This window comes from Triticum urartu, chromosome 5 (genome assembly GCF_003073215.2).
Source record: "Triticum urartu cultivar G1812 chromosome 5, Tu2.1, whole genome shotgun sequence".
NCBI lineage: Eukaryota > Viridiplantae > Streptophyta > Magnoliopsida > Poales > Poaceae > Triticum > Triticum urartu.
In genome coordinates this window covers 352,157,097-352,177,123 of record NC_053026.1, presented here as the reverse complement: position 1 = coordinate 352,177,123, position 20,027 = coordinate 352,157,097, and the positions used below count along the sequence as shown (strand labels likewise).

Here is a 20,027-nt window from a genome sequence, read left to right as displayed (position 1 = left end):
TGGGCTTGTAACCTTTTTATGCGGATGAAATTTTGGAACAGTTATGAGGAAAGTAAAGCAGATACAATCACTTTAATGACAGATCTAGCAACATTGTTCTACACCTATTCCATTTCCATCTTCTACTTCTACCTAACCTAGTGCCATTGCCCATGGGCATAGATTCTCAGTATATACACGCGTGCACATCGGTTAATACAATGCACCAAAGTGTCAAAAGATTATACAGAACGTTAATTTAGCAATGAGAAGGATCGCCGCTTCTCCAAATGAATAATCAATGAGAGAGCACCAAACTAGATACCGACCCTACATGCCCAAGATTAGACAAAAATGCTCTCTACCCCTTCACCTACACTGTAGTAATTTTACAACAGCTGTGACAGATGATGACCGAGCCAGATCTGAAAATAAAATGTAAGCCGCAACAGAGCTTCAAGCCTCTCGGTTTTGACCGAGCCTGCAGCTTTTCCACGAGCTTTCTGACCTGATCATCAGATCCACAGAGCTCATAACTCAGCCATGAGAATGTAGTCCAAGGGCCAATTTGGCACCAAGGCAGAAACAATTGCTTGAGCGCTTCGCACTAGCTGCATCTGTCAAATAAGTGGTGAGTGCAGACAAATATTTGCTTCAACCTTCCGGTGAGGGCGGCCTACGGCCATATGGTGTGAAATGGGTGGTTTCCTGGCCAACTGATGTTGGTGTTCGGAGAAGAGGATTCCATCGATCAAAGATGATGCGTCCACCTCGGCCAATTCTCCCTCGGCACCGAAATGGTGGCACGGTGGCATCAACCTCAATAGGGGGGTCTGGTGGCAACTTGATACCCGCTGCCACCAACTTGTCAGGATCTAGCGGCCTTGTGAATAACAATACTGGCTCCTCAGGATCCTGTGTAATCGGGAAAACTGGTAAACGACCTTTTTATTGCAGTGGAACTGGTAAGCAGACTTGACAAATAAATTATCAGAACTGGTAAGCAGGCTGAAGTTTATAAATAATTCAACATAGAATCAGGAACGAGACTAAAAAGAATAGAACACTAAAGTTCATCATCCAACAAATTTGTTGAAGCTGGAAGTATCATATAAAGTACCCAAAAAACATCATTTATTTCCAAATTGTCCTCCTAGCTCCTAAATACTACCTCCGTTCCAAAATAAGCGCCGTGGTTTCACACCACATATTTTGGAACGGAGGGAGTACCTTTCAAATAAAACTTAACTCAAAATCATCAGGCTTAAAACTATCCCATTGCTTTGGCGTTGCCAGTAACTAGCAGCAAAGGGCTGCTTGGTACCAGTTTGCTCAACTCACGTGGCTGATAACAAAAAAGAGGCAGTGATAGGAAGATGGAATACCCTTTTAAATACCCAGCCATTCTGCTGAGGCCTCCTTTTTAGCACCGGTAGCCCCGGCTCACGCTTTATACGCAATGTAGGGATTGCCGACTGCTTGTTATCAGGGTACCGATGATGGAGAACAGGTTGCCGAAAATATGGCTCTTCAGTTGCGGTGTCATCTGAATCCGCATAATCATCATCACTTGACCCAAACCTGCTAGAAGCTTGCTGGAACCCTGACAGTGTAGTCCCATCGTCAACAAGCTGGGCCTCATGCTGGAGAGAAAAGGGGAACAATAGAAATTAGGAGGGTGACAAGAATCAAATGAAACTGGAGCAAGGAAGGTAACAGACCAAAGCATCAAAACAAACTGTGCCGTAACATCAGTTAACGATAAATCCTTTACTGGATGAGAGTGCACCATAATATCAGGTAGAAATATATATTTAATTTACCCAATATTATCTGCTGCATAATGGGCAGAATTAAATCACAAGTATATAGTGCGGGTAGTATTTGGTTCCATCACAGTGGCATTTTAACTACTCCCTCCGTTCCAAAATAGATGACTCAACTTTGTACTAAAGTTAGTATAAAGTTGAGTCATCTATTTTGGAACGGAGGGAGTATTTATTAAACCCATTCACCACTACCATGTGATGCAAATGGTGGCCTCTTATTTTCATTTGAATGTTATGTTTCCTATAGAAGACAAGTATACAAACTACTCCCTCCGTTTCTAAATATAAGACCTTTTAGAGATTTCAATACGGACTACATACGGATGTATATAGACGCATTTTAGAGTGTACATTCAGTCATTTTTGCTTCGTATGTAGTCTGTATTGGAATCTCTAAAAAGCCTTATATTTAGGAACAGAGGGAGTATATGTAAAAGCAAATTCTGAACCAAAATGTATGATGGCCCATACCTTATATTGCATCTGAACGCGCTGAAGGTTGACCTCACATTCCATGACCTCCCGCTTTGTCTCTTCCCTCTGAAGAGTGTATATTATCAGTTAGAAGTTAAATTTAGTAACGCTGCCGCTATAAGATCAGTTTATGCATGAACTAACCTTAATCAGAGCCCCCATTAATGCCTTTGCTTGGTCCAAATTGCGCCGTACCTAATATAAATTTTAAGGTAGAGTTGTAAGCAGCAAAACACACAAAGAAAAAACATACAGCAAAAAGTTTGTAATCTAATAGCTAAAAAGCTGCAGCTAGCATACTATATTTCACCAAACGAAGGTGACAAGAAATGCAATTCAAATTTTTCAGATAAAGTTTTGCACAATGCTATGTGTTGGTACTTGGTAGACTTCGGAACTATCTACTCCCTCCATTTCAAATATAAGGTATATAGTTTTTGCAATCTTGTTCAAAATATAAAGCATGCATGCAGAAATTTAAGGGCAAGCATGCATATTAACCAATGGGTACCAGGTCATTTCTCTAGTGTTATTTTGTTTAGAACTATCATGCCTTCCTTAATCCCCCTACTTGATTAAAATACAACTTTGAAAAATGGATGGAGGGAGAATTGTTTAAGAACATAGCATGAGATGTGCAGCAGCTATCCAAATCCCAAGAAACTGACAATACAAGCAGAAGAGAACGGTTAACCAATCATCCCATTATTTCAATTTCTCGCAAAACCAGGCGTCAAAAACACAGTACTGTTTGCATTAACATAAAACTATTTACAAAAATCATGGATTTCCTTTTTTGGTCTCCTTTAAACAGTTGCGTGCAAGATTCTCATAATCATTAAAAGCAGATTATTCACATAGCAGCAAAGAAAAATCTTAGAGCAGACCTACTTTGACATGAGAAATGTTGACAAAGAAATCATTAGTAGTTTGATCATGGAGGGAATCACATGATGTCATTTAATAAAATCATCATAATTGGACAGTGTAATTATAAGCTTCCCCCATGGTTATATAACCAAAATTTCACACATTTATCAACTAAAGATAAAGATGTACAGGAACAGAGAAACACAATCGAAAAACTGACCACAACAAACTAAATGCAGCTTACCAGGCGGAGTTTTTCAAACGACTGGATATTATTTTCTCGTCTTTGCATCTGGAGAAGGAAGCAAATATTATGTATACGCAAGAGAAATATGATTGCAGGGAGGTGCTATCAAAGAGAAAAAAAAAAGTTTCTCCAGTAATTGCTGTTCCCCGAAGGCAGGTGTTCAAACTAACTCTGGCCTAAAGCCACTCACCCTTCTTGTATGAAGACGATGGGCCTTTTCTCTTGGTCTGAATACATTATATGGGTTTGTATCATTCACCGGCGGAGGAGGCTTCAGAAAATCAAAAGTAAATTAGTCAATAGTAATGTAACAGAACCATAGTATGATAGACTGACACTTTCCCCAACAAAACTAGCTTGGCAAAAACTTTTCTATTGAGCACACTTGTTGGGCTGGTAGCTTACAAGTCCAACTATAAATCTTCATAGATAAGCCCTTAAAACTGCTTTGGGTGAATCCAGTTAAACCCCTAGAACAAATTACACTAAGGAACACCAGTGGCTTTAGCTTTGTTGTGCCAGGAACCCAATGATTAACTCGCCAATTCACCTGGTTCCATTACATAACTATAAGTCAAAGACACAGCAAACTGAAGCAACTGCTTATGGGCAAATAAATTCCAGATGTGAAAGAATAGCCAAATCTTTTGTAGATGTTGTGACTTCGTTTGATTGGAGGAACAAAGGTGGATAGATTGGGGCCATCCAGCTTGGCTTCTTGATTGGATGAACAGGATGAAACAGTGAAGAATAAAAGTTGGCTACCCTATTCATACCATCCCTAAAACCGATCAGAGGGATGAAATCGAAAAGACCATGTCTGATCAAAATGCGTAGGTGTCATGGCCATGGCTTTGGGCCTTACAGTCAGCCAGCAGCTGTGCAACAAAATAGCAACCATACCAGAACATTCCATATATTTGACCAGGAGCTTCATTCTGAGAGTATGCATGAATGCATGTAGTAGAAATAGCTCCTCAGATGGAAACGTAAGGCCGTCGGGACATCATAGCAAACTTATCTTACTTTGAACATGTACCTGGCACATGCTACTGCACCAAGAAGAACTAATATTCTTACGATTTGCAGCTGGTTTTCACTAAAGAATCAATTTAACTTGTGTAGACACTCCTAGCAATCACCTATAGATACATCGATTGAAATAGCTTTAACATGATTACAAGTTTGGTGAGATGATTTAAGATATAGCATATCCTGCGTTAGATTATACACACAGAAGAAAAGAACGTTTCACATCTGAATCTAGGATATACTCCCTCTGTCCAGAAATACTTGTCAGAGAAATGCATAAAAATGGTTGTATCTAGAACTAAAATACGTCTAGATATATCCATTTCTTCGACAAGTATTTCCGGACAGAGGGAGTACTATATCAGTTGGTAGAAACAGTGTCCACATACAAAAGAAAATCTACCAACAACTGGAGCATTAAAACAATACAGAAACATCACGGTCAATCACTTTAAATAAAGTAAGCTAACCTGCAAACGCCGCAGAATAGGCTTTTGCCACCGTTCCCTCTAATAAAAGAAAGAAGCAGTAAGCATAACAAATGCAGCAAACATAATTAAGTCACGGTACAAGAAAATCTCAGATATGCAATGAGAAAACAAGGTTTGACAGATATTGACAGCAAGCCATGTTACAGCATTTAAATAAAAGGTATAAGTTGATCGCTCGTAGTCTTGTATTAAGAAGACCATATGCTGTATTTTGACAGTGGAGACTACCTTAGCTCTCCAATAGTTATATACAGCTTGGAAAACAGCATACCGAACAGACAAATACTGCAAAGCCTGCACAGAGAAACAATTGGTAAGCAGACACTCTGTAGGAAACAACTGTACAACAAGACTGCAAAACTAATGAAAGGGAAAACGGGCCCCCTTCCAGGTACCTTTGATAAGACAAAAGCCAAAACCAAACAAAAAATGCAATAAGTTTCCGTTAATAACTTTGTTGACATTTAATTGCAATGTCTTGAAATCCTTCTAGATAAGTATCATATGTGATCTCCACACAAGCAGGTTTCAGCAATCATGAGCAAATTCTGATCAATATATTAACTGAGATGGAGTAAGGCATAGAGCCTGCAATGTAATGTATGAGCATAATAGCATAGCAATATATCCTTTGCCTATCAGGTCAACGGGACCCGTGTACTATGGGTTGTGAGTCTTAAGTTAATTGCACTAGTAAATTATGCTCACCCTTATAAGATAGTAATGTGTTAATTTAACCCGTACAAGAAGTAATTGATACTCCCTCCGGTCCTTTTTACTCCGCGTATTAGGTTTGGATCAAGTCAAACTGTGCAAAGTTTGACCAAATATATATTAAAAAATATTAACATTTACCATGCCAAATATATATTCCATGAAACTACATTTAGTAATGAATCTAAGGATATTGATTTGACATTGTAAATCTTGATACTTTTTTCTATAAGTTTGGTCAAAGTAGAGATGCTTTGACTTCAGACAAAACTTATATGCAGACTAAAAAGGACCGGAGGGAGTACTAATAAACGACGCAAGCAGACATTGCTTACACCTTAGCTTCTGCGCATGCACATATATGTTCATGCCAACTAGAGAGACGCAGTACAACATTTACCCTCAGTACCAACATAAGACAACAGAGATGGACACATAAGGATACTGGAATTGTCAAGTTCATTTTTTTATGACAACCAACAGATATAAAAAAAGGAGTAATTACAAATGTCATTTTTTTAATGGAACACGGCAAAGAAAAAAAAACAAGGCTCACGCGGATTACTCCCACCAAGTACCCTACTGCCGCCAGCAAGATGGCTTACAGGGGTCTGCTACATATAGAACATACGAAATTTACTAGAGCTATGAAGGTGTGTCTGACATGTATAGCAGCAAAGTGGTTAATACAATTCATATTTGATATTAAAAAGAAGTGTGTGACACGTGCTAAAGCTAGCATGAGGGGTCCTTAGGTAAAATGCCTTGATTCAACTGACATGGTAAGTTGGCATTTGTGCCATATAAAGTACGGTAAAAATAAACTGGCAATGTCTCAGAGTTAATAACGACAGTAACAGACAGGTAAGGTTTTTAGTAGGTTGACAAAGCTATACAGTTAACTTAGCATTATGTTATAATAACAAGTACAATCTCCATTGCAAAATGCTTTGCATATATGTTCAGTGCATCAATTTTACAATTCCCTTGCTCCCATTTTAGCATAACATCCTAAAGCCATTGTGCATGGTCTAGGCATGCTGCTTTACCTCCATAGCAACATCGAGCTGCAAGAGAACTGGAACAGGTCCTATGAAAGTTGGTGTTATGGCTCCTGCTCTTTCTCGAGCTTTGTGGTCCAAAATTTCCAACTTGAATAAGAGGACCTCCAACCTGTAATATGAGATTTCACTTAAAATGTAGCATAACATACTCGCTCCATAAGGCAAAAATAATAAAATGGTAAATGTGTCATCTAAAGCTTGTTAAAATTACTGAGACAACCAAAATTTCATCAAAGGTCTCTTACTGAAAATATGACTGTGAACAGGATTCTGGACTCTTGATCTTTAATTCTAGATTCCAAAAGGAACATGTTTAACTGTAACCAAAATGCAAACCATAACCAGTAGAGCGGTTTATTAGATCTGTAGCATTTTCTTACTTTTCAGGGTTAAGATTTTTCCGCTCATTGTTGTAGTCGTCAAGCCAGTCTTCATCTTCGTTATCCAAGTCATACTCAACAAATTCACCGATCTCAGCTCTGGCTGCATAGGGTAATCATTCTTAGAAATAGAGTTCATAAAAAAAATATTGTCAACATAAAAAACTACAATTCCATAATAGCAGTAAGAAATAAACCTCCTCTTCCTCGTATATAACATGATGGTTGTGCAAAGGTGCGAGTGTAATCCCTATCATAGGTCTCCACATCATCAAACTGTGGTGTTGGTATTTCTTGAGCATTCTTCTTACTGGGAGTTGAATTTCCCTGCAAAGTCATGTAACAATCATTGTATTGATCAGCACAACCCCCAAAATAATAATATGTATAAATGTTCTCAGATTTATCGTTTGTGGAGACACAAATTTGATTTTCAGATCACAAAATATAAGCAATTATGCACCATGTGATATGTGCAGTATTGCACGGTAGCTGATATACAGAAAGCAGCAGTATGGTGTGGTGTGGTGTCAGCACGCACACCTTGATGCCGCTAGCAGTATACAAATGGTATAGGATAACTGAGAACATATAAACTGATATAAAATAATAAAATAAGATATCATTACGGATCACGTAACATAACCTGCATTCACTGGCTTTTTAGCTGCTTTTGAAGCAATGAATAATATGGTAGGATATAAGATATATCAATGTAAAGTAGACACCTTAACAACAACCATATATGCTACAAAGTTCAAACTGGGACAAGTAGTCTCAACAATCAAAACTTCAAAAGAAAAAGAATTTGACAAGGCCAGAGCAGCAGTATGATGTCAGAAGTCGTACGACAATGTCTACAGAAAAAACTTATTAAGAACTCCAAATAATGGTTTTCCTATGGATAACATACAGAAGCAGAGCACGACATGGTTCTTTGGCATGGAATAAAGCTGAATTCATCAACATGCTAATTGGACTGAAATCAACAACACCCAACAACTAACCTACAAAGAGAACTCTGCGAGCTACCAAACATTGACAGTTCATAGGATTGCACGCTCAACTGAAACGTTGTCAGTTGATTAAATTACCTCGCCGTCAGTCGCAGCAGCAGCAGCAGTGAGGTCCGAGCCGGAGTGCCGCAGCAGAACCCCTACCCTTGCCGCGGCGAACGCTGCCACCGTGGGGTCATCGTCCTCGAAGTCCCGCGCCGACTTGAGGATTGGGAGCTTCTTGTGGATGTCGAGCGGCCGCGGCCGGAACGAGAGCCTACTCATGGCCGCCACCACCACCGGGCAGATTCATCTCATCTCCGCCTCCCACCTCGTAGCCGCACACACCACGCACGCCCTCGCGAGGGCTCGGGATTCGGGCTACGGCTCGAGGGCGCGCAAACCCTAGGTCTGCGAGGGCCGAGTGGTGGTGGCGGGACTGGGCGCGGGAGGACGAGGCCGCGGGAGCCGCGAGGGGCGGTGGGGGCCGGGAGGCGGAGGCGGAGACGGAGACGGTGGAAGGACCTAGGGTTAGGGTTTTGGTTGGGGAATTGGTTTCTAGGGTTTGAAAGGAGGTGAAAGAGAGGGAAGGGGAGGAAGAAGAAGAGGGGGGCGTCGCGGGGGAAGGGAAGGAGGTTGGGCTCGAGCACGATGGTCTCACCGTACGTCTACGTAACCGTACTGAGGTGTAGAGTATACCCGTATGTATTTGTACCAATATATTCACTCCTGTCCGTGATATAGTGTGTTATTTTATAAATGAAACCTTGTTCCCGCAAAAAAAAAAGAACCTTGTAAAAAAATTGGCTCAGTTTTTTTTCTTTAAAGTAGTTTGGATTGCTTATCACATGTGACACGTGATAAGTTTGGTTCAGTTTATTGAAACAAATATCAACATAATAATATCAATAAATACAATATAAAAATATGTTTGTATGTAATGAAATTCCTAAACTGGGACCCTCACATATTTAGCCTCGCACCATTCCATAGCCATCATCGTCGTTTACTCGCCCATGATCATGCTTTAAAACCGAACTTCTTCGTGAGCTTGATTCCCCGTTCTCCTCTACTTCCTGAGAAAAAACACATTGGATCTTAATGGGAGACTTCAAACCGATGATAGAACATTTGCAAAACAACAACACATTCTTTAGGCAATCATAAGGAAACATTCTCAATACACATGCATAAACAATTTAGCTCTGATTTATTTGCCGTTGCTCGATGAAAAATTGCATGATCCAACAAAAGACCTACCAACTTTAGAAAGGTTGACCGAGTGATGTTAACCAAGCATGGGATCTTTTATTTCCTAACTCTCAGTCTCACCATTAACTCACTTTGTCTTTGGTCACGTCCCGCTTTTGATATCGGTAAACACATCCATCCCTTCTCCCGCGCTTTCTAGATTTGAAAATATGAGGGCCTACATGCTAGATGGTGGGATGTCGGTCCAACAAGCCTCGGATTCGGCCCATTTACATTCAAACCTCTCTCGCCCGCGCGTTGTCGTGCTAAATCGTTGGCGAAAACTCTCTCTTGCCATTACACCAGAGAAAACAACTATAGAAATGTTGATTACCATTTTTGACAACATTGAAGAGAGTTGTTTCCTCTTGCATGTGGAACTGGCTCTCCGGCGAGTTATTATCAAAAGTGCTCTAACAGACATTACATTGAAAAAAATCACTAGGTTCAACGTGGGAAGATTAGAGATGCCTTAGATGGCGACGGGAACACACACTACTTTCATGCCTCTACTTCCTTCGGGTTATGAAAAATTAAAATCTCAATTCTAGTGCATAATGGACAGTAATACTTCTCTCATGGATCAAAAATCAAAGTACTCCTAAAAAATCAAAATACTCACTAATTACTACTCCTCACTTTTAGGACTTCACGGTCTCTTAGATTTTTTTTCACTACTATTTGTACCCCCTCAATTCTCTCTCTCTCTCCTTGTCGTGCTAAAGCATTGGCAAAAACTCTCTCTTCCTATTAACACGAGCGAAAATAACTAAAAAATGTTGGATACAATTCTTGGCACCATTGAAGAGAGTTGTTTCCTCTTGCACATTGAACTGGCTCTCGAGCAAGCTGTTATCAAAGTGCTCCAACAAACAATACATGAAAAGAAATCTCTATGTTCAGCATGGGAGGTTTAGGGCTACCTTAGATGGCGACGAGAACAAGCCCTGCTTTCATGCCTCTATGTCCTTCGGATCACGCGTAAATAATATCTCAGTTCTAGTGCATATTGGGCAAGAATACTTCTCTCATGAAAAAAATAAAAAAACTCACTAATTATTACTCCTCGCTTTGGGGACTTCACACCATCAAGAACTTTCCACTACTACATATATACCCCTTGATAACCCACAAGTATAGGGGATCACAACAGTTTTCGAGGATAGAGTATTCAACCCAAATTTATTGATTCGACACAAGAGGAGCCAAAGAATATCTGTAGCAAAGTATTTAATAGCAAAGAAATATGGAAGTAGTGGTAACGGTGGCAAAAGTAACAGTAGTAGTTTTTGTAGTGATTGTAATAGTGGCAACAGAAAAGTAACTAAACAAAGATCAATATGCGAAAAGCTCGTAGGCAATGGATCAGTGATGGATAATTATATCGGATGTGATTCCTCATGCAACAGTTATAACATAGGGTGACACAGAACTAGCTCCAGTTCATCAATGTAATGTAGGCATGTATTCCGAATATAGTCATACATGCTTATGAAAACAACTTGCATGACATCTTTTGTCTTACCCTCCCGTGGCAGCGGGGTCCTATTGGAAACTAAGGAATATTAAGGCCTCCTTTTAATAGAGTATCGGAACAAAGCATTAACACTTAATGAATACATGAACTCCTTAAACTATGTTCATCATTGGAAGTGGTCCCGATTATTGTCACTTCGGGGTTACCGGATCATAACACGTAGTAGGTGACTATTGACTTGCAAAATAGGATCAAAAACTCACATATATTCATGAAAATATAATAGGTTCAGATCTGAAATCATGGCACTCGGACCCTAGTGACAAGCATTAAGCATAGCAAAGTCATAGCAACATCAATCTTAGAACATAATGGATACTAAGGATCAAACCCTAACAAAACTAACTCGATTACATGGTAAATCTCATCCAACCCATCACCGTCCAGCAAGCCTACGATGGAATTACTCACGCACGATGGTGAGCATCATGAAATTGGTGATGGAGGAAGGTTGATGATGACGATGGCGACGGATTCCCCTCTCCGGAGCCCCGAACGGACTCCAGATCAGCCCTCCCGAGAGAGATTAGAGCTTGGCGGCGGCTCCGTATCGTAAAACACGATGAATCCTTCTCGCTGATTTTTTCTACCCAAACATGAATATATAGAGTTGGAGTTGACGTCGGTGGAGCCTCAGGGGGCCCACGAGGCAGGGGGCGTGCCCTGCACCCTCATGGACAGGGTGTGGGCCCCCTGGTGCTGATTCTTTCGCCGGTATTTTTTATTAATTCCAAAACGTGTCTCCGTTGATTTTCAGGTCATTCCGAGAACTTTTATTTCTACACAAAAATAACACCATGGCAATTCTACTGAAAATAGCGTTAGTCCGGGTTAGTTCCATTCAAATCATGCAAGTTAGAGTCCAAAACAAGGTCAAAAGTGTTTGGAAAAGTAGATACGTTGGAGACGTATCAACTCCCCCAAGCTTAAACATTTGCTTGTCCTCAAGCAATTCAGTTGACAAACTGAAAGTGATAAAGAAAAACTTTTTCAAACTCTGTTTGACTTGTTGTTGCAAATATGTAAAGCCAGCATTCAAGTTTTCAGCAAAGATTATAAACTAACCATATTCACAATAACATTTAGGTCTCATGTTTACTCATATCAATGACATAATCAACTAGCAAGCAACAATAATAAAACTCGGATGACAACACTTTCTCAAAACAATCATAATATGATATAATAAAATGGTATCTCGCTAGCCCTTTCTGAGACCGCAAAACATAAATGCAGAGCACCCCCGAAGATCAAGGACTACTAGACATTGTAATTCATGATAAAAGAGATCCATTCACAGTCATACTCAATGTAAATTAATAGTAATGCATGCACATGACAGCGGTGCTCTCCAACTGGTGCTTTTTAATAATAGGATGATGACTCAACATAAAAGTAAATAGATAGGCCCTTCGTAGAGGGAAGCAGGGATTTGTAGAGGTGCCAGAGCTCCAGTTTTGAAATAGAGATAAATAATATTTTGAGTGGTATACTTTCATTGTCAACATAACAACCAAGAGATCTCGATATCTTCCATGCTACACACATTATAGGCGCTTCCCAAACAGAATGGTAAAGTTTATATTCTCCCACCATCAACAAACATCAATCCATGGCTTGTCTGAAACAGCGGGTGCCTCCAACTAACAACAATCCTGGGGGAGTTTTGTTTGCAATTATTTTGATTTGAGCATGGGACTAGGCATCTCGGTTACTAGCCATTTTCTCGTGAATGATGAGCGGAGTCCAGTCATCTTGAGAATAACCCACCTAGTATGGAAGATATAGACAACCCTAGTTTATACATGAGCTATTCGAGCATACAAAACAGAATTTCATTTGAAGGTTTAGAGTTTGACACATACAAATTTACTTGGAACAGCGGGTAGATACCGCATATAGGAAGGTATGGTGGACTCATATGAAATAACTTTGGGGTTTATGGAAGTGGATGCACAAGCAGTATTCCCACTTAGTACAAGTGAAGTCTAGAAAGAGACTGGGAAGCGACCAACTAGAGAGCGACAACAGTCATGAACATGCATTAAAATTAATCAACACTGAGTGCAAGCATGATTAGGATACAATTCACCATGAACATAAATATCATGGAGGCTATGTTGATTTTGTGTACATGCGTAAACATGTGCCAAGTCAAACCACTCGAATTGTTCAAAGGAGGATACCACCCTATCATACCACATCACAACCATTTTAATAGCATGTTGGCACGCAAGGTAAATCATTATAAACTCCTAGCTAATTAAGCATGGCATGAGCAACTATAATCTCTACTTGTCATTGCAAACATGTTTCATTCATAATAGGCTGAATCAGGAACGATGAACTAATCATATTTACAAAAGCAAGATTGGTCGAGTTCATACCAGCTTATCTTATCTCAATCAGTCCATCATATATCATTATTATTGCCTTTCACTTGCATGATCGAACGGTGTGGATAATAATAATAGTGCACGTGCATTGGACTAAGCTAGAATCTGCAAGCATTTAATACAAGGGAGAAGACAAGGTAATATGGGCTCTTGGTTAAATCAACAATAATGCATATGAGAGCCACTCAACATTTTCATCAGGGTCTTCTCTTCTCGACCCCTGAAGGAAAAGAAAAGAAATAAAACTATTTACACGAGAAAGCTCCCAACAAGCAAAAGAAGAACAAGAAATCTTTTTGGGTTTTCTTTAATTTACTACTACTACAAGCATGGAAAGTAAACTAGCTAAAAGTTACAACTATTTTTTTGGTTTGTATTAAGGTTTTTCAAACACACAAGAAGAAGGCTTAGAAAAGAAATTAAACTAGCATGGATAGTACAATGAAAAAGTATGAGCACCGACAACTAGAATGAGTGTGTGAACATGAATGTAATGCCGGTGAGAAATACGTACTCCCCCCAAGCTTAGACTTTTGGCCTAAGTTGGTCTATGGCCACTGCTGGCCTGGTGGATATTCAAAGTTGTAGCAGGGGTCGTACTGAGATGCAACAGCTACTGCCTGACGAGTTGCCTCTGTCCTCCTCTCGTACTCGTTCGCCTCCTCCCTGGTTATAACATATATCCTTTTTGCCTGAAAGTTAAAGAAAGTAGGAGCAGGGTGAAGGAAATATGCCCTAGAGGCAATAATAAAGTTATTTTTTATTTCCTTATTTCATGATAATTGTTTATTATTCATGCTAGAATTGTATTAACCGGAAACATAATACATGTGTGAATACATAGACAAACATAGTGTCACTAGTATGCCTCTACTTGACTAGCTCGTTAATCAAAGATGGTTAAGTTTCCTAACCATATACATGAGTTGTCATTTGATTAACGGGATCACATCATTAGGAGAATGATGTGATTAACTTGACCCATTCCATTAGCTTAGCACTTGATCGTTTAGTATGTTGCTATTGCTTTCTTCATGACTTATACATGTTCCTATGACTATGAGATTATGCAACTCCCATTTACCGAAGGAACACTTTGTGTTCTACCAAACGTCACAACATAACTGGGTGATTATAAAGGTGCTCTACAGGTGTCTCCGAAGGTACTTGTTGAGTTGGCGTATTTCGAGATTAGGATTTGTCACTCCGATCGTCGGAGAGGTATCTCTGGGCCTACTCGGTAATACACATCACTATAAGCCTTGCAAGCATTGTAACTAATGAGTTAGTTGCGGGATGATGTATTACAGAACGAGTAAAGAGACTTGACGGTAACAAGATTGAACTAGGTATTGAGATACCGACGATCGAATCACGGGCAAGTAACATACCGATGACAAAGGGAACAACGTATGTTGTTATGCAGTTTGACCGATAAAGATCTTCGTAGAATATGTAGGAGCCAATATGAGCATCCAGGTTCCGCTATTGGTTATTGACCGAAGACGTGTCTCGGTCATGTCTACATAGTTCTCGAACCCGTAGGGTCCGCACGCTTAATGTTCGGTGACGATTTGTATTATAAGTTTATGTGTTTTGATGTACCGAAGGTAGTTCGGAGTCCCGGATGAGATCGGGGACATGACGAGGAGTCTCGAAATGGTTGAGACATAAAGATCGATATATTGGACGACTATATTCGGACATCGGAAAGGTTCCGAGTGATTCGGGTATTTTTCGGAGCACCGGAGAGTTACGGGAATTTGCCGGGGAGTATATGGGCCTTATTGGGCTTTCGGGGAAAGAGAGAGGAGAGGTTGCGCCCCCCCAATGCTTAGTCCGAATTGGACTAGGGGGAGGGGCGGCACCCCCTCCTTCCTTCCCTTCTCTTTTCCCTTTCCTTCTCTCCTACTCCTACTACTTGGAAGGGCTCCTAGTTCTACTAGGAAAAGGGGGATCCTACTCCCGGTGGGAGTAGGACTCCCCTAGGGCGCACCATAGAGAGGGCCGACCCTCCCCCTCCTTCACTCCTTTATATACTGGGAGGGGGCACCCCTTGGAGACACAATAATTGATCATTGATCTTTTAGCCGTGTGCGGTGCCCCCATCCACCATATTCCACCTCGGATATATCGTAGCGGTGCTTAGGCGAAGCCCTGCATCGGTAGCAACATCATCACCGTCATCACGCCGTCGTGCTGACGGAACTCTCCCGTGAAGCTCTGCTGGATCGGAGTTCTCAGAACGTCATCGAGCTGAACGTGTGCTGAACTCGGAGGTGTCGTACGTTCGGTACTTGGATCGGTGGGATCGTGAAGACGTACGACTACATCAATCGCGTTGTGCTAACACTTCCATTTTCGGTCTATGAGGGTACGTGGACACACTCTCCCCTTTCGTTGCTATGCATCACCATGATCCTGAGTGTGCGTAGGAATTTTTTTGAAATTACTACGTTCCCCAATAGTGGCATCCGAGCCAGGTTTATGCGTAGATGTTATATGCACGAGTAGAACACAAATGAGTTGTGGGCGATACAAGTCATACTGCTTACCAGCATGTCATACTTTGGTTCGGCGGTATTGTTGGATGAAGCGGCCCGGACCGACATTATGCATACGCTTACGCGAGACTGGTTCTACCGACGTGCTTTGCACACAGGTGGCTAGCAGGTGTCAGTTTCTCCAACTTTAGTTGAACCGAGTGTAACTACGCCCGGTCCTTGTTGAAGGTTAAAACATCACTAACTTGACGAACTATCGTTGTGGTTTTGATGCATAGGTAAGAATGGTTCTTGCTCAGCCCGTAGCAGCCACGTAAAACTTGCAACAACAAAGTAGAGGACGTCTAACTTGTTTTTGCAGGGCATGTTGTGATGTGATATGGTCAAGACGTGATGAGATATAATTGTTGTATGAGATGATCATGTTTTGCTAAAGTTATCGGCAACTGGCAGGAGCCTTATGGTTGTCTCTTTATTGCATAAGATGCAAGCGCCATACAATTGCTTTACTGTATCGCTATGCGATAGCAATAGTTGCAAGAGCAATAGTTGGCGAGACGACCATATGATGACACATTGATAGAGATCAAGATGATGAAGATCATGGTGTCATGCCGGTGACGATAGAGATCATGACGGTACTTTGGAGATGGAGATCAAAGGCGCAAGATGATCATGGACATATCATGTCACATATTTTGATTGCATGTGATGTTTATCCTTTATGCATCTTATTTTGCTTAGTTCGGCGGTAGCATTATAAGATGATCTCTCACTAAATTTCAAGGTACAAGTGTTCTCCCTGAGTATGCACCATTGCCAAAGTTCGTCGTGCCGAGACACCACGTGATGATCGGGGGTGATAAGCTCTACGTTCATCTACAACGGGTGCAAGCCAGTTTTGCACACGCAGAATACTCGGGTTAAACTTGACGAGCCTAGCATATGCAGATATGGCCTCGGAACATTGAGACCGAAAGGTCGAGCGTGAATCATATAGTAGATATGTTCAGTATAGTGATATTCACCATTGAAAACTACTCCATCTCACGTGATGATCGGACATGGTTTAGTTGATTTGGATCACGTAATCACTTAGATGATTAGAGGGTTTATCTAAGTGGGAGTTCTTAAGAAATATGATTAACTGAACTTAAATTTTTCATGAACTTAGTCCTGATAGTATTTGCATATCTATGTTGTAGATCAATAGCTCGCACATAGCTTCCTCGTTTATTTTTTATATGTTCCTAGAGAAAAATAAATTGAAAGATGTTAGTAACAATGATGCGGATTGGATCCTGATCTGAGGATTATCCTCATTTCTGCACAGAAGAATTATGTCCTTGATGCACCGCTAGGTGACAGACGTATTGCAGGAGCATATGCAGACGTTATGACCGTTTGGCAAAGCTCGGTATGATGACTACTTGATAGTTTAGTGCACCATGCTTTACGGCTTAGAACCGGGACTTCAAAAATGTTTTGAACGCCACGGAGCATATAAGATGTTCCAATAGTTGAAATTAGTATTTCAGACTCATGCCCATGTCGAAAGGTATGAGACCTTTGACAAGTACTTTGCCTACAAAATGGAGGAGAATAGCTCAGCTAGTGAGCATGTGCTCAGAATATCTGAGTGCTACAATCACTTGAATCAAGTGGGAGTTAATCTTCCAGATAAGGTAGTGATTGACATAATTCTCTAGTCACTATCACCAAGTTGCTAGAACTTCATGATGAACTATAATATGCAAGGGATAACGGAAACGATTCCCAAGCTCTTCGTGATGTTGAAATCGATGAAGGTAGAAATCAAGAAAAACATCAAGTGTTGATGGTTAACAAGACCACTAGTTTCAAGAAAAGGGCAAAGGGAAGAAGGGGAACTTCAAGAAGAACGGCAAGCAAGTTGCTGCTCAAGTGAAGAAGTATATCGTAGCGGTGCTTAGGCGAAGCCCTGCATCGGTAGCAACATCATCACCGTCATCACGCCGTCGTGCTGACGGAACTCTCCCGTGAAGCTCTGCTGGATCGGAGTTCTCAGAACGTCATCGAGCTGAACGTGTGCTGAACTCGGAGGTGTCGTACGTTCGGTACTTGGATCGGTGGGATCGTGAAGACGTACGACTACATCAATCGCGTTGTGCTAACACTTCCATTTTCGGTCTATGAGGGTACGTGGACACACTCTCCCCTTTCGTTGCTATGCATCACCATGATCCTGAGTGTGCGTAGGAATTTTTTTGAAATTACTACGTTCCCCAATAGTGGCATCCGAGCCAGGTTTATGCGTAGATGTTATATGCACGAGTAGAACACAAATGAGTTGTGGGCGATACAAGTCATACTGCTTACCAGCATGTCATACTTTGGTTCGGCGGTATTGTTGGATGAAGCGGCCCGGACCGACATTATGCATACGCTTACGCGAGACTGGTTCTACCGACGTGCTTTGCACACAGGTGGCTAGCAGGTGTCAGTTTCTCCAACTTTAGTTGAACCGAGTGTAACTACGCCCGGTCCTTGTTGAAGGTTAAAACATCACTAACTTGACGAACTATCGTTGTGGTTTTGATGCATAGGTAAGAATGGTTCTTGCTCAGCCCGTAGCAGCCACGTAAAACTTGCAACAACAAAGTAGAGGACGTCTAACTTGTTTTTGCAGGGCATGTTGTGATGTGATATGGTCAAGACGTGATGAGATATAATTGTTGTATGAGATGATCATGTTTTGCTAAAGTTATCGGCAACTGGCAGGAGCCTTATGGTTGTCTCTTTATTGCATAAGATGCAAGCGCCATACAATTGCTTTACTGTATCGCTATGCGATAGCAATAGTTGCAAGAGCAATAGTTGGCGAGACGACCATATGATGACACATTGATAGAGATCAAGATGATGAAGATCATGGTGTCATGCCGGTGACGATAGAGATCATGACGGTACTTTGGAGATGGAGATCAAAGGCGCAAGATGATCATGGACATATCATGTCACATATTTTGATTGCATGTGATGTTTATCCTTTATGCATCTTATTTTGCTTAGTTCGGCGGTAGCATTATAAGATGATCTCTCACTAAATTTCAAGGTACAAGTGTTCTCCCTGAGTATGCACCATTGCCAAAGTTCGTCGTGCCGAGACACCACGTGATGATCGGGGGTGATAAGCTCTACGTTCATCTACAACGGGTGCAAGCCAGTTTTGCACACGCAGAATACTCGGGTTAAACTTGACGAGCCTAGCATATGCAGATATGGCCTCGGAACATTGAGACCGAAAGGTCGAGCGTGAATCATATAGTAGATATGTTCAGTATAGTGATATTCACCATTGAAAACTACTCCATCTCACGTGATGATCGGACATGGTTTAGTTGATTTGGATCACGTAATCACTTAGATGATTAGAGGGTTTATCTAAGTGGGAGTTCTTAAGAAATATGATTAACTGAACTTAAATTTTTCATGAACTTAGTCCTGATAGTATTTGCATATCTATGTTGTAGATCAATAGCTCGCACATAGCTTCCTCGTTTATTTTTTATATGTTCCTAGAGAAAAATAAATTGAAAGATGTTAGTAACAATGATGCGGATTGGATCCTGATCTGAGGATTATCCTCATTTCTGCACAGAAGAATTATGTCCTTGATGCACCGCTAGGTGACAGACGTATTGCAGGAGCATATGCAGACGTTATGACCGTTTGGCAAAGCTCGGTATGATGACTACTTGATAGTTTAGTGCACCATGCTTTACGGCTTAGAACCGGGACTTCAAAAATGTTTTGAACGCCACGGAGCATATAAGATGTTCCAATAGTTGAAATTAGTATTTCAGACTCATGCCCATGTCGAAAGGTATGAGACCTTTGACAAGTACTTTGCCTACAAAATGGAGGAGAATAGCTCAGCTAGTGAGCATGTGCTCAGAATATCTGAGTGCTACAATCACTTGAATCAAGTGGGAGTTAATCTTCCAGATAAGGTAGTGATTGACATAATTCTCTAGTCACTATCACCAAGTTGCTAGAACTTCATGATGAACTATAATATGCAAGGGATAACGGAAACGATTCCCAAGCTCTTCGTGATGTTGAAATCGATGAAGGTAGAAATCAAGAAAAACATCAAGTGTTGATGGTTAACAAGACCACTAGTTTCAAGAAAAGGGCAAAGGGAAGAAGGGGAACTTCAAGAAGAACGGCAAGCAAGTTGCTGCTCAAGTGAAGAAGCCCAAGTCTGGACCTAAGCCTAAGA

General features: G+C 40.9%; 1 protein-coding gene across 1 annotated transcript; it reads right to left on the bottom strand.

Moving 5' to 3' along the window:
* Positions 1 to 44: 44 nt before the first annotated feature.
* Positions 45 to 8,733, bottom strand: LOC125508971. Its single transcript, XM_048673794.1, has 12 exons — positions 8,175 to 8,733; positions 7,278 to 7,407; positions 7,081 to 7,183; positions 6,686 to 6,809; positions 5,151 to 5,216; positions 4,902 to 4,940; positions 3,590 to 3,670; positions 3,397 to 3,444; positions 2,427 to 2,477; positions 2,280 to 2,348; positions 1,365 to 1,622; positions 45 to 894 (listed from the first exon to the last, which is right to left on the bottom strand). Exons 1-12 carry the CDS (start codon positions 8,358 to 8,360, stop codon positions 634 to 636), a joined length of 1,416 nt encoding a protein of 471 aa, XP_048529751.1. The 5' UTR covers positions 8,361 to 8,733; the 3' UTR covers positions 45 to 633.
* Positions 8,734 to 20,027: the final 11,294 nt, after the last annotated feature.